This window comes from Rosa chinensis, chromosome 4 (assembly GCF_002994745.2).
Source record: "Rosa chinensis cultivar Old Blush chromosome 4, RchiOBHm-V2, whole genome shotgun sequence".
In the NCBI taxonomy this organism is placed as follows: domain Eukaryota; kingdom Viridiplantae; phylum Streptophyta; class Magnoliopsida; order Rosales; family Rosaceae; genus Rosa; species Rosa chinensis.
This window is the reverse complement of record NC_037091.1, coordinates 55,805,909-55,821,198: the sequence shown is the minus strand read 5'-3', so window position 1 is coordinate 55,821,198 and position 15,290 is coordinate 55,805,909. Positions and strand designations below refer to the sequence as shown.

General features: G+C 39.0%; 1 protein-coding gene across 1 annotated transcript; it reads right to left on the bottom strand.

Moving 5' to 3' along the window:
* Positions 1 to 542: 542 nt before the first annotated feature.
* On the bottom strand, positions 543 to 4,452 carry LOC112201099 (signal recognition particle subunit SRP72). Its single transcript, XM_024342116.2, has 6 exons — positions 4,057 to 4,452; positions 3,826 to 3,962; positions 2,686 to 3,032; positions 2,232 to 2,328; positions 1,850 to 2,134; positions 543 to 1,720 (listed from the first exon to the last, which is right to left on the bottom strand). The coding sequence occupies exons 1-6, from the start codon at positions 4,181 to 4,183 to the stop codon at positions 731 to 733; spliced, it is 1,983 nt and encodes a 660-aa protein (XP_024197884.1). The 5' UTR covers positions 4,184 to 4,452; the 3' UTR covers positions 543 to 730.
* Positions 4,453 to 15,290: the final 10,838 nt, after the last annotated feature.

The following is a 15,290-nucleotide window of genomic DNA, read 5'->3' as shown; positions in this document are numbered from 1 at the left end:
GAGGGTGTTTGAGTCATTTTGGGGTTATGGCTTGGTGGGTAAGTTAGAGGAGAAGATAGGTTGTGATATGGGAAGTTGGGAGGCGTGTTGGTGAAGGCCTGGTTGGCCTTTTGTGTCTAAGCCTAAAGGGGGTCAGGCAGGGACAGAGAAGACTTTGTACACCATGTTGATTTATTTGTTTTATCATTAAATTATCCACATGTGGGATTTGGAGATTGGAAGGAAACCTAAAGTCCTAAGCAAGTATCCTATAGAACCTAGACAACTATAACAAAACTACTTACAAAACTACTTTGAATGGAATGCAGTGAAATGGTCCAAGCCTTGGCCCCTAGGAAAAGTAGAGAGCACGTAATTTTTGCATCACATGGTAAAACTAGCGGCATGACTAAACAGTGTAACAAAAATCACGGAATATATAAAATTTTCACTTGATACCTAAGAATACTTCATAACGTGGAGATCTCAAGGACGCAAGCATCAAAGAGAAATCCTCTCAGACAAGGCATCAATTAAGCATCAAACTGCCTATAACAGCTCCATTTCACAAGTAAACAGTACGAAAACTTTTCAGTTTTGATTGTCTTGAATCAAAAGTGAGTAGCAAAAGCCCGAAGATTAACTGCAAAATCCCTCAGCTTACACCCTAGAGCACTAAAATTTAAGTATATAAAATTCTGCAACATTTCGGAAAAATCAACCAAAAGAAATAAGACCTAGATCCTTTAAACTAGTTCCTGGACTTTTTTCTTGACTTGGATGAAGTCTGCGATGGCTCTGCAACTGAATTCTGTGAGGCTCCTTTTGAAGTGGCTGCTTGGTTTGATTTTGCATTGCTGGAAGTGGCACCAGCTTCATGTTTGTCTCTAGCTACAGAACCCTGAGAGCCTCGTACTTGAGCAGCTGCTCTCTTATCCTTTCTCTTAGGCCTATAACTTGATCTTTCTCTCTTGGGAAGCCACCTTTCTGGATCCGGTGGGGGCCCGGGGTTCGCAGGGTCAAACCCTTTAGGATATCTTGGCTTTCTCTTTCTCTTTTTCTTTGCCTTTGACTTGCTCTTCCCCTCATATGTCTCGGCGACCTTAACTTGAGAAATACCCTCTTCATGTTTGGCACCAGAAGTCTTCTCTAGATTATCCACATTGATCCCCTTCAAACCTGGTAATGGTTTCAGCTTCTGCTCATAAGCTTCTGCCTTCTTAACATCCACTCGAGCAACTGTAGTTACAAGCCCAACCAATGCTTCCACACTTCCATGGCTTTTCACAAGCTCCTCATATAGACGAGAAGCTTCCTCTTCTCGTCCATGCCTCAGCTTGAAGGAAGCAGCCTCTTGCATCAAAACATTGAGCTTGTTGTCCTCGGTCATGGAATTTGACCACCAGTTTATTGCAGCGTCAAGCACAGCAGCGGCGCCATCAATGTCACCGGCACGCTCTTTAAGAGACACAAGAGTAGCAACAGTAGCAGGCATGTGCTGGATATCAGGTATCTTAGAAAGGGACTCCGCGGCAATATGAGGGTGGCTGGCAGTAGCAGCAACCTGTGCCCTTGCTAAGAGAAAAACCTTGGACTTTTCAGGGAACTTCTCAGAAAACTGGGCTAAAACTTCTTCAGCTTTTCCAGCCTTGTTTTCTCTTACAAAAAGTGCGGCCTGAAGTAGAACAGGCATCACACTCTCGGGAAACATGTCTGGAAGTGCAGCAACAAGTTCTCGAGCCTGTCAATTTTCAGCAATAAGTAGAGATTAGCAAGGGAAGTGGAACACCCACAGTGACTTAAATCTGTGATGTATTTATAGAAAACTACTTGAAAGAAAAGGTAAGATATAAAGAGAAAAGAGACAGACCTGATCCATCTTATTTGCATGGAGAAGTAAGAGGACCCGAGTCACATATATTGACTCTTTTTGTTTTGGTGAAAGCTTCGAGTCCAGTTTAGCAGTAAGGTGGAAGCTTTGCTTGTCGTCCTTCTGTTTTAATCGATCAAGTTTCTTTAGGCCATCAGAAACATCTTTTGGAATTCTCAAAGCTATTAGGTTGTTGACTGCCACTGCAAGTGATAACTCATCTCCCACATCCGATTTAATGATGTGCGTGTAGGCCTCAAGGGCCTCTTGTCTGTGCCCAAGGAGCTGTTGAATGAAGCTTATTTACATTAGTCGCTAATGGATTGCCAACATGGCAAAAGAACTGAAAATAAGCAGAAACATTAATTTAACATCACAGTACCTGCTGAACATAGGCCAACTGGACAGCTATTGGCGCCAATTCAGTTTCTATCTCATCCTCGGGTGCACCATCTTCCAGCAATGCTTCACGGCCGGTTCTAAGAAAACCAATTGAATTTCTCTCATCAGCTCATTCTGACTCACAGAAGAGTCTTTATAATACTCAAGGTTGTATAAACAGTAAAATACAAATTAGAAAAACAGTTGATGAGAAAGAAAATAATTCATAGTTTAACATATAACGGGAACTTATAAAGCGCTTAATGGGGAAATAACAGATCCACAAAGAGAACCTTAAGCAGTCATGAGGCTTGATTGAGTTAATTCCCTTAACGGATCCACAAATAATTCCCTGGTATACTGTTCTAGGCTAAATCTTTCTCTCAAGAAATGCTCTGTATAAAGGTTCAGTCCAACCAAATATCAGGCAGTATAAAAGTTCAGTAGCATCTTACGTTCTGGCTAGCAACAGGAACTGCTCTGCATCAGTGTACTTATTGCTTTCAATCAAAGAACAGGCAGTGTTGAATGCAAGCTCAAAACTACTCTTTGCTTTACCCCTGAGTGCTTCAACTTGTACTTCAGAAGCCCTCCCAGCAGCAACCAAGCTAGCTACATAATTTGTATCTAATAAGTCAACTTTGGACTTTTGAAGCTTCTGATATATGTCGATACAAGCATCAAACTTTCCCAAGCGAAATAAGATCTGGGCTTCTAATAGCATTGCTGCAGGAGTTGTCTCTTGGCTTTTCAGGGATTTAAGAGCTTCATCTAACTCGTTTTCTCTGTATAAGCAGTATGCCTATTTAGGAATAGAAAGAGTAAATTAGGAGTAGAAAAAGTAGAAAAGAATATCACTGAGAAACGTTCATGCATGTATTTTAAGAATTATACAAAACTCAACCCACATTTGACCGTCCCTCTCTGGGCCTGAAGGAGGGAGAAGTTCATGGGCCATAAGATTTCTATTCATGAAGGATCAAAACGATTAAAATATGGGATGCATCATCTCAGGCTCAGATCAAAATAATCACTTCTCAAATAAAAGACAATTACTGTAACTCGAACACAGAAGCAATAAGAAACAAATATAAAGGACAGCTATCATCATCGTTGGCGTTACAAGTTGAACAAATTCATTTCGTAGAAATAACTGTGGTTCATCCATAACTAGAAAGTACAAGCAAACGAAAAGACTCATATGCCAATTCTCTTCAGATACATTTCAATCCCCAAGCCGATCAAACAACAAAGTATCTGCTACTCTCTCCAAGAAAAATCATTACATCTATTCAATTCAACCAAACAAAGCGGCACTCCCACATCACGATATTACTTTGCTTATTACCTAAACACTTCTCATTACTAGCAGTCATTCTGTAAGCAAATGTGAATTCTAACTCCCTAACCAAACCTAGCCACACACATATATGTAAACTCACAATTAGCAACAAGTTTCTATCATATCACCCGAACCGAAAATGTAATTAACCTATGTAAGCAAATGTAATTATTCACAATGCAGCCACAATTTTTCAATAATGAACCAAAAATTACACAAAATTTACTGCAAAGAACAGGCGGATTTTACAAACCTTGAAGAAGCCGAAATCCAGAGAAGGATTCTTGCAAGATCGAATCACGGAAAGCGCCTCTTTGGTCTTATCGTCCTTGATCAAGCCAACGACCTTGCACTTAATCGCGTCCTCGTCTCCAGGAGCAATCGACAGAACTGCGATTAGGTTTTCGGAAAAACTAGAAATCAAAATCACGAAACGCAGTCGGAAATTTCAGAAATTCGAGAATAAAAGGGGTTGAAAATGGACCTTGATCTGCGACTTTGACCGCTTTCTCGAACTCCAGTTGCTCGATGTGGCCGTTGAGAGCGGCGAAGAGATCCTCCATGGGCGGCGGAGGAGGCTTCTGCTGCTTGTCTTTGAGCTTGGGAGCCATGGCGTCGGGTCTGAGAGGTTTCGGCCGAGTCTGGGTCTGGGTCTGGGTCGAGTCTAGAATAGCACTAGCAACTAGAATACCGCTTCGAATCAAAATCCGCAATTCAATTCATGCAAAGCAAGAAATGCTTGTAGCAAATAATTACGAAGTATCAAGTTAAGAGATTGATGCCGGGGCGATTCTCAATGGAGAAAACCGGACGATCCAGACCGCACCGAACCGGAACGATTCCAGATGGAAGCTCAGCGTTTTGATCATGTGATTTTAGAATGGATTTGAAATCCAACGCCTCAGATATATCCACCGGCTTTGGCACTCCCCTGGTCCGCTTAAACACGCACGCCTCACGTGAGGCAGTCCTTTTTAAATTTGTCTTATTCCCCTCCTCCACCTTAAGTCTCTCTCTTCCCCATTTCTGCTCCCCCATTCTGCTCTGCTCACGCTCCGACTAAGAAAGACGAGAAATTTGCTCTCGCTCGGTGCCGAAGCTCACGCTCCACTCAAAAAGACGAGAAATTTGCTCTCACTCGATCAAGGTAACTCGACCTCTCTCTCACACACACACAATTTTCTTAAACATCATAAAAGTTGGAAACTTTTTTACTCAAACCTGCTTGTTGTGATGAAATTTGTGTCTGCACTTTTTGAACAAAGATTATTTCGTTACATAACCACCCAAACAGAAAAAAATTTATTCTTTACAGGCTAAAAATCGTAAAAGTTGGAAACTTTTTTCCTCAAACCTGCTTGTTATGATGAAATTTGTGTCTGCACTTTTTGAACCCAGATTATTTCGTTACATAACCACCCAAACAGAAATAATTTGTTTTTACAGGCTAAGCATCGTAAAAGTTGGAAACTTTTTTCCTCAAACCTGTTTGTTATGATGAAATTTGTGTCTGCGATTTTTGTTGTTCTTTACAGGCTAATATAGTAAAAGTTGGAAACTTTTTTCCTCAAACCTTGTTATGATGAAATTTGTGTTTGCAGAGAATGTGTTTGTGGGAGCAAGAGATGGATGCGGCCAAGTTTGCACACTCCATCCCTTGCAAACACAATTTTCTTAAACATCATAAAAGTTGGAAACTTTTTTACTCAAACCTGCTTGTTGTGATGAAATTTGTGTCTGCACTTTTTGAACCAAGATTATTTCGTTACATAACCACCCAAACAGGAAAAAAAATTTATTCTTTACAGGCTAAACATCGTAAAAGTTGGAAACTTTTTTCCTCAAACCTGCTTGTTATGATGAAATTTATGTCTGCACTTTTTGAACCCAGATTATTTCGTTACATAACCACCCAAATAGAAACAATTTGTTTTTACAGGCTAAGCATCATAAAAGTTGGAAACTTTTTTCCTCATACCTGCTTGTTATGATGAAATTTGTGTCTGCGATTTTTGTTGTTCTTTACAGGCTAATATAGTAAAAGTTGGAAACTTTTTTCCTCAAACCTTGTTATGATGAAATTTGTGTTTGCAGAGAACGTGTTTGTGGGAGCAAGGGATGGATGCGGCCAAGTTTGCACACTCCATCCCTTGCAAACACAATTTTCTTAAACATCATAAAAGTTGGAAACTTTTTTACTCAAACCTGCTTGTTGTGATGAAATTTGTGTCTGCATTTTTTGAACCCAGATTATTTCGTTACATAACCACCCAAACAGGAAAAAAATTTATTCTTTACAGGCTAAACATCGTAAAAATTGGAAACTTTTTTCCTCAAACCTGCTTGTTATGATGAAATTTGTGTATGCACTTTTTAAACCCAGATTATTTCGTAACATAACCACCCAAACAGAAATCATTTGTTTTTACAGGCTAAGCATCGTAAAAGTTGGAAAGTTTTTTCCTCAAACCTGCTTGTTATGATGAAATTTGTGTCTGCGATTTTTGTTGTTCTTTACAGGCTAATATAGTAAAAGTTGGAAACTTTTTTCCTCAAACCTTGTTATGATGAAATTTGTGTTTGCAGAGAATGTGTTTGTGGGAGCAAGGGATGGATGCGGCCAAGTTTGCACACTCCATCCTTTGCAAACACAATTTTCTTAAACATCATAAAAGTTGGAAACTTTTTTACTCAAACCTGCTTGTTGTGATGAAATTTGTGTCTGCACTTTTTGAACCAAGATTATTTCGTTACATAACCACCCAAACAGAAACAATTTGTTTTTACAGGCTAAGCATCGTAAAATTTGGAAACTTTTTTCCTCAAACCTGCTTGTTATGATGAAATTTGTGTCTGTGATTTTTGTTGTTCTTTACAGGCTAATATAGTAAAAGTTGGAAACTTTTTTCCTCAAACCTTATTATGATGAAATTTGTGTTTGCAGAGAACGTGTTGTGGAAGCAAGGGATGGATGCGGCCAAGTTTGCACACTCCATCCCTTGCAAACACAATTTTCTTAAACATCATAAAAGTTGGAAACTTTTTTACTCAAACCTGCTTGTTGTGATGAAATTTGTGTCTGCACTTTTTGAACAAAGATTATTTCGTTACATAACCACCCAAACAGAAAAAAAATTTATTCTTTACAGGCTAAAAATCGTAAAAGTTGGAAACTTTTTTCCTCAAACCTGCTTGTTATGATGAAATTTGTGTCTGCACTTTTTGAACCCAGATTATTTCGTTACATAACCACCCAAACAGAAACAATTTGTTTTTATAGGCTAAGCATCGTAAAATTTGGAAACTTTTTTCCTCAAACCTGCTTGTTATGATGAAATTTGTGTCTGCGATTTTTGTTGTTCTTTACAGGCTAATATAGTAAAGGTTGGAAACTTTTTTCCTCAAACCTTATTATGATGAAATTTGTGTTTGCAGAGAACGTGTTTGTGGGAGCAAGGGATGGATGCGGCCAAGTTTGCACACTCCATCCCTTGCAAACACAATTTTCTTAAACATCATAAAAGTTGGAAACTTTTTTACTCAAACCTGCTTGTTGTGATGAAATTTGTGTCTGCACTTTTTGAACCCAGATTATTTCGTTGCATAACCACCCAAACAGAAAAAAATTATTCTTTACAGGCTAAACATCGTAAAAGTTGGAAACTTTTTTCTTCAAACCTGCTTGTTATGATGAAATTTGTGTCTGCACTTTTTGAACCCAGATTATTTCGTTACATAACCACCCAAACAGAAATCATTTGTTTTTACAGGCTAAGCATCGTAAAAGTTGGAAATTTTTTTCCTCAAACCTGCTTGTTATGATGAAATTTGTGTCTGTGATTTTTGTCGTTCTTTACAGGCTAATATAGTAAAAGTTGGAAACGATTTTCCTCAAACCTTGTTATGATGAAATTTGTGTTTGCAGAGAACGTGTTTGTGGGAGCAAGGGATGGATGCGGCCAAGTTTGCACACTCCATCCCTTGCAAACACAATTTTCTTAAACATCATAAAAGTTGGAAACTTTTTTACTCAAACCTGCTTATTGTGATGAAATTTGTGTCTGCACTTTTTGAACCCAGATTATTTCGTTACATAACCACCCAAACAGAAAAAAATTATTCTTTACAGGCTAAACATCGTAAAAGTTGGAAACTTTTTTCTTCAAACCTGCTTGTTATGATGAAATTTGTGTCTGCACATTTTGAACCCAGATTATTTCGTTACATAACCACCCAAACAGAAATCATTTGTTTTTACAGGCTAAGCATCGTAAAAGTTGGAAACTTTTTTCCTCAAACCTGCTTATTATGATGAAATTTGTGTTTGTGATTTTTGTCGTTCTTTACAGGCTAATATAGTAAAAGTTGGAAACGATTTTCCTCAAACCTTGTTATGATGAAATTTGTGTTTGCAGAGAACGTGTTTGTGGGAGCAAGGGATGGATGCGGCCAAGTTTGCACACTCCATCCCTTGCAAACACAATTTTCTTAAACATCATAAAAGTTGGAAACTTTTTTACTCAAACCTGCTTGTTGTGATGAAATTTGTGTCTGCACTTTTTGAACCAAGATTATTTCGTTACATAACCACCCAAACAGGAAAAAAAATTTATTCTTTACAGGCTAAACATCGTAAAAGTTGGAAACTTTTTTCCTCAAACCTGCTTGTTATGATGAAATTTATGTCTGCACTTTTTGAACCCAGATTATTTCGTTACATAACCACCCAAATAGAAACAATTTGTTTTTACAGGCTAAGCATCATAAAAGTTGGAAACTTTTTTCCTCATACCTGCTTGTTATGATGAAATTTGTGTCTGCGATTTTTGTTGTTCTTTACAGGCTAATATAGTAAAAGTTGGAAACTTTTTTCCTCAAACCTTGTTATGATGAAATTTGTGTTTGCAGAGAACGTGTTTGTGGGAGCAAGGGATGGATGCGGCCAAGTTTGCACACTCCATCCCTTGCAAACACAATTTTCTTAAACATCATAAAAGTTGGAAACTTTTTTACTCAAACCTGCTTGTTGTGATGAAATTTGTGTCTGCACTTTTTGAACCCAGATTATTTCGTTACATAACCACCCAAACAGAAAAAAATTTATTCTTTACAGGCTAAACATCGTAAAAGTTGGAAACTTTTTTCTTCAAACCATCTTGTTATGATGAAATTTGTGTCTGCACTTTTTGAACCCAGATTATTTCGTAACATAACCACCCAAACAGAAATCATTTGTTTTTACAGGCTAAGCATCGTAAAAGTTGGAAACTTTTTTCCTCAAACCTGTTTGTTATGATGAAATTTGTGTCTGCGATTTTTGTCGTTCTTTACAGGCTAATTTAGTAAAAGTTGGAAACTTTTTTCCTCAAACCTTATTATGATGAAATTTGTGTTTGCAGAGAATGTGTTTGTGGGAGCAAGGGATGGATGCGGCCAAGTTTGCACACTTCATCCCTTGCAAACACAATTTTCTTAAACATCATAAAAGTTGGAAAGTTTTTTACTCAAACCTGCTTTTTGTGATGAAATTTGTGTCTGCACTTTTTGAACCCAGATTATTTCGTTACATACCCACCCAAACAGAAAAAAAATTTATTCCTTACAGGCTAAACATCGTAAAAGGTGCAGACACAAATGTAACGAAATAATCTGGGTTCAAAAAGTGCAGACACAAATTTCATCACAACAAGCAGGTTTGAGTAAAAAACTTTCCAACTTTTATGATGTTTAAGAAAATTGTGTTTGCAAGGGATGGAGTGTGCAAACTTGGCCGCATCCATCCCTTGCTCCCACAAACACATTCTCTGCAAACACAAATTTCATCATAACAAGGTTTGAGGAAAAAAGTTTCCAACTTTTACGTAACTGTGTATTATACTATCACGTAAGAGTTGGATTGAGGCATTCATAGCCATTTGTAAACTGTTGGAGACTTGGAGTGGATTTGGTTGCTTCATTTGTACATCTGATTATGCTTTGTCATAAGGATGTTTACTAAACGACATAGAATCTGCTTCATTGTACACTACATATGAACCCTCTTCTTCTTCTGTTTTTTTTTTCCCTTCTTCTCTCTATAATATTTGTTTGGACCCAAAATGAGCATTTTGGCCTGACAAGGCATGTGTTGGAGAAATTGAGCCAATGTCAGTGGCTCAATCTATATATTGTCGACAAGCTCAAAATATATATTTAGAGGCTAAATAAAGCCTACTATGGAAGCATGAAAAGTCAACTTTAGCACATTTTCCTACTTCGGCTAGGAGAAACCGAGCTAAATAAGGAAGGAGGGGAGGCAGACTAACCAAATGAAATCTAAATGAGCTAAAACTTTTCAGATTAATACTAGACATCCCAAGGATCATTTCTTAGGAATAGTGCCAGAGCTATTTTTGAGTGGAAGGCCTTCAAACAATCAGTCCAATTTTCTACAGAAGCAAAACTGAAAAACTTGACCTGTAAGAGGTCCAGCAGCATTTTCGGCCCAACCGCAGGGAATAAAGCTTTGAAAATTTGTCAGGATGATCTACACTCATAGTGGAACATTTTTTATGAAGAAGTCGAAGGCTCATTCTGAAGTCTTGTTGGAGAAATAATTGAAGGAATAAAGGGGCAGAAACTGACCTAAAACCAGCTCAATATTCACATGTTCATGTTTCCTACCCACATGAAGAAAGCTAGATGCTTTTCTTTTTTTTCCTTGGATATATTTTTCTACTACAATCTCTTTAATAGATCATCATCACTTCCATGTTTCTGCACCTTCATGCTTTGCTTTCATTTCATCATTTCTCTATCTTTTCCATATTTTACAAATCACTTTCATACTCCACTTTCATTATTTTTTTTCCACTCATCATTTCACTCTTCTTTTTCTTCCCTATATAAACACCTTCTCCTCTCATTCTAAGAGACACATTCACAACAACAACATCTCTAAAATGATCTAAGTTCTATCTAGAGCAACCTCTCTAAGACAACTCCTCTCCTTCTCTTTTTCTTACCGGTGATCACACTCCTAGTCCTAATCTTCTCAGAAGCCGACTTTCAGTGCCACCAAACCCTCTGTCAACGTACTTCGGTCCTAGTCTCCTCGATAGCCGATTGTAGTACCACTGTTTGGACCCAAAATGAACATTTTGGCTTGACAAGGCACGTCTTAGAGAAATTGAGCCAATATCAGTGGCTCAAGGTATATATTGTCGACTAGCTCGAAATATATATTTAGAGGCTAAATAAAGCCTACTATGGAAGCATGGAAGCATGAAAAGTCAACTTTAGCATATTTTCCTACTTCGGCTAGGAGAAACCGAGCTAGACAAGGAAGGAGGGGTGGCAGACTAACCAAATGAAATCTAAATGAGCTGAAACTTTCCAGATTCATTCTAGACATCCTAAGGATCATTTCTTATGAAGAGTGCCAGAGCTAGTTTTGAGTGGAAGGCCTTCAAACAATCAGTCCAATTTTCTGCAGAAGCAAAACTGGAAAACTGGACCTGTAAGAGGTCCAGCAGCATTTCCGGCCCAACCACATGGAAGAAATCTCTGAAAATTTGCCACAATGATCTACACTCATTATGGATCATTTGATATGAAGAAGTCGAAGGCCCATTTTGAGTTCTTGGTGGAGATATAGCTGCAGCAAAATTGGAGCAGTAAGTGCTTAAACCTAACATTCCATTAGTGTTTAAGTGCTTGAACCAAACAATTTCATAATCTCATAAGTGCTCCATAATCTCATAAGTGCTCCATCATGATCCTATTAAGTGCTCCATTATGATTTGTTTAAAAGCCAAATAGTGTTGCTTGGAAGCCTATATATAGAGGCTAAGAGAACAAAGAAAGACAACCAACACATTCACAACAACAAAACATCTCTAAGATGATCTAAGTTCTCTCTAGAGCAACCTCTCTAAGAGCTACTCCTCTCTTTCTCTTTCTCTTACCGGTGATCACACTCCTAGTCCTACTCTTCTCAGAAACCGACTTTCAGTGCCACCAAACCCTCTGTCAACGTACTTCGGTCCTAGTCTCCTCGGGAGCCGATTGTAGTACCGCGACCAAAATCAACAAACACATTCACAACAAACATCTCTAAGATGATCTAGGTTCTCTCTAGAGAAACCTCTCTAAGAGCAACTCCTCTCCTTCTCTTTCTCTTACCAGTGATCACACTCTAAGTCCTAGTCTCCTCAAGAGCCGACTATTAGTGCCACCAAACCCTCTGTCAACGTACTTCGGTCCTAGTCTCCTCGGGAGCCGACGGTAGTGCCGCGACCACAACGGTTACAGAACCAGCCAAGCAAGGGTAACGCCCTAGCAACCCAGCCAAGCTAAAGTCACGCTTTAGCAAGTTCTCCTCACTTCCCGGTGGTTCTCGCTCTGCTCGATCTACAACATCGAGTATCGATTTGGTGACGCAAGAAGATAAGCAAAAGTCCTCATCACGAGGCACAAAGACCCTAGCGACGAGGTTGGTGCTCTCCTCGTCAACAATCGCTTGATAGAAGTCAGGTCAAGGGACACCCTCGACGACCGCACCCGACGGTGCTGGCACGCCCGCGCAGAAAATAGACTGTTGACCGGCTGTAGCAATTCTGGAGCCAAACAACCACGACCAAACACCAACACACAGACACATTCACAACATCAAAACATCTCTAAGATGATCTAAGTTCTCTCTAGAGCAACTTCTCTAAGAGCAACTCCTCTCTTTCTCTTTCTCTTACCGGTGATCACACTCCTAGTCCTAGTCTTCTCAGAAGCCGACTTTCAGTGCCACCAAACCCTCTGTCAACGTACTTTGGTCCTAGTCTCCTCGGGAGCCGATTGTAGTACCACGACCACACACACAGACACATTCACATTCAACAACAACATCTCTAAGATTATCTAAGTTCTCTCTAGAGCAACCTCTCTAAGAGCAACTCCTCTCCTTCTCTTTCTCTTACCGGTGATCACACTCCTAGTTCTAGTCTTCCCAGAAGCCGACTTTCAGTGCCACCAAACCCTCTGTCAACGTACTTCGGTCCTAGTCTCCTCGGGAGCCGACAGTAGTGCCGCGACCACAACGGTTACAGAACCAGCCAAGCTAAAGTCACGCTTTAGCAAGTTCTCCTCACTTCCCAGTGGTTCTCGCTCTGCTCGATCTATAACATGGAGTATCGATTGTGATTTTCAAGAAGCTCAGCAAAAGTCCTCGCTACGAGGCACAAAGAATTCCACGACGAGGTTGGTGCTCTCCTCGTCCACAATTGCTTGAAAGAAGTCAGGTCAAGGGACACCCCCGACGACCGCACCCGAACGGTGCTGGCATGCCCGCGCAGAAAAGAGACTGTTGACTAGCTTCAACAAAATTGGAGCCAAACAATATTTAAGTAATTAAGAACCAAACCAAGCATTTTGTATACGAACTCAGTTGTTGAAGGATGGCCTGCCAATTCCCATCAATCTATATATGCCATGGTGAGTTAGGATCGTTAGGGTGTACTAGGTATGTGCCGCATTTAAGATCGATATATGTAGGGCTCGTTGCTACACGTACTATAACATCACTTTTTAAGAAATAATCTTAAATGAGTTTGCCAATTGATTTTGCTTGTCATATACTAGCGTTTTAGCAGCAGCCCTTGATTTCTTCGGTTACTTGATGACCAAATTAAACTTCATAATTATCTTCATTAGGGTCATGTACTGATTTATTTTTGCACATGCCTTTCCCTCCCACAAGCTTCTGGGTTCGTTCTGACATGAGATTATGAGAATGCACCTTACAGTTCATCTGGCATTATTCAATATCGAACAGATGCAGGAAAGATCAAGAGACATTAACATTGCATATATATTTGCGTATGCTTGGAAATGATTCATGAAAACTTTTAAGATATTAGTAAAGTAATTGATACTTCAACATCACAAATATTTTCCTTTACACCATCTTTTCTTTTTTCCCTAACTTGATTGTTGATGCATTTTACTCGAGAATGAAAAATTAGGGTCATTGTGTAACATTATCACATTTTAAGATATTGAAAACCAATTTCTATATAAAAACACTTGAGATATAGGTATCATAGAGATCTATCATAACTTATCTACAACGGAACAATTAATGAAAATAGAAGAACAAAAAATCTTAACTAGGTGCGTTGCTTAATCAATCACATAATATGTACATATACTCGATATAGACACATATAAGAAGAAGAAGAAAAATAGTGAGTGGATGTCGATCCAAAATGTTACAAACAATGAAACCAAATAAGAAACCAGGCCGGCAACGTTGGCACGTACCATGATCAGCCACCATGCATGGATGAAATGGATCCATCGGTACGTATCATAGACACAATCTACACCATGGAAAGAAAACACCCGATCGAGGTGATGAAACATGCAGGTGAGTCTGAAGCCGGCGCTATAACCTTCTCTCCTGTCTATCTGGTTCAAATCGACGGCTAATTAAAGCCCTTTTTTTTCGCAATGTGCTTGCGAAATGCTGCTTGTACAGTCTTTGCTGCCCAAGGTTTCCATTTCTCTGAATTAAACCTCGCCGGACCGTACACACGCTCCTCCTGGATGAAGAGCCACAAGAATTTCTCCACCACAATTCTCAATTCATTGGCTCTTATGACCCACTTGAACATCTGTCTGGGCCATGACGGTCTTCTCCGACAAGGGTAATGCAGGGCTTGATGACGATTTGATTGGAGAATTCGAAATCCAGTATTCAAAAAGTTGTTCTCCGTAAAAGTGCCCTTTTCCAAGACTTGTAGTGTCCAAGCCATTAATTAATTAATTTTGGTGGAAGTCCTTACCCTGCCATGAGTGATAATGAACATTTCATCAAGTTGGTCATCCTTCTGGAAAATGATGCTGTCCTTTATGTAGAATACTGGCTTCAGATGATCACAGATTGCTCTTAACACTCGTTCGTCATTGCAATGAGATTCTAACACCTACATATTTAAATTTTAGTATACACACACTGTAATAAGTAAACAATTTTCAGTTGAATTAACTAAAAAAATAAAAATAAATAAATTTCACTTTTTTGAGAGCATCGAGACAAAGATATGACTTAGTATCCCTCCCGAGGTCCCTGGGAAGTTTCTGAGGGAATTTCCCCACATCAACCCCTCTGGTTTCTTGCCATCTATATTTCTGATATTTCCTGAACCGAGTCTTAAGGCACTTAGGAAGTGAATGAAAGTCCATCCACAATTCAATCTCTTGCCCGTTCGATTTCATTTCCTTCACTCTTTCAGCTTTCGAATTCAAGTACGTCTGTTCCAGAAGCAACAAATTGATCACATTACAACAAATTAAGTTCGTGAAATAAACACTCACATATTTTGCTCAAATTAAATAAATGTGAACACATTGTGCAAGTTCTGAATGATAATTTCCTCACTCAATTACAGCTCTAACCTGTATATTTCCAATAAATAATGCAAACAGTACCAAGCCAGAAATTGAAACGACAATTGAAAAGTAGATCTCCCAGACATAGGTACTTGTTTTGAGACTTTGACCAAAGGAGCTGCAATGCATGCAAATATAATGAAGTCAAAAAAAATATATTCAAATGCTGAACTTCTATCTATTTGTAATTAGTAAAAAGATCGATTAACGGGTGCAAAAGTAAATAACCTTATGTTTTGCAGTCCCCACCATATGCAGAGAGAAATCTGTTTGGCTCCAGAATTTGTTGAGCTG

Excerpts from the sequence above, each read along its gene's own strand:
- LOC112201099 (XM_024342116.2), bottom strand. The coding sequence starts at position 4,183 with ATGGCTCCCAAGCTCAAAGACAAGCAGCAGAAGCCTCCTCCGCCGCCC. Across the intron at positions 2,329-2,685 it reads TTCCTGTTGCTAGCCAGAAC|AACCGGCCGTGAAGCATTGC; the intron begins GTAAGATGCTAC and ends TGGTTTTCTTAG. Across the intron at positions 2,135-2,231 it reads AGTTGGCCTATGTTCAGCAG|CTCCTTGGGCACAGACAAGA; the intron begins GTACTGTGATGT and ends TTCATTCAACAG.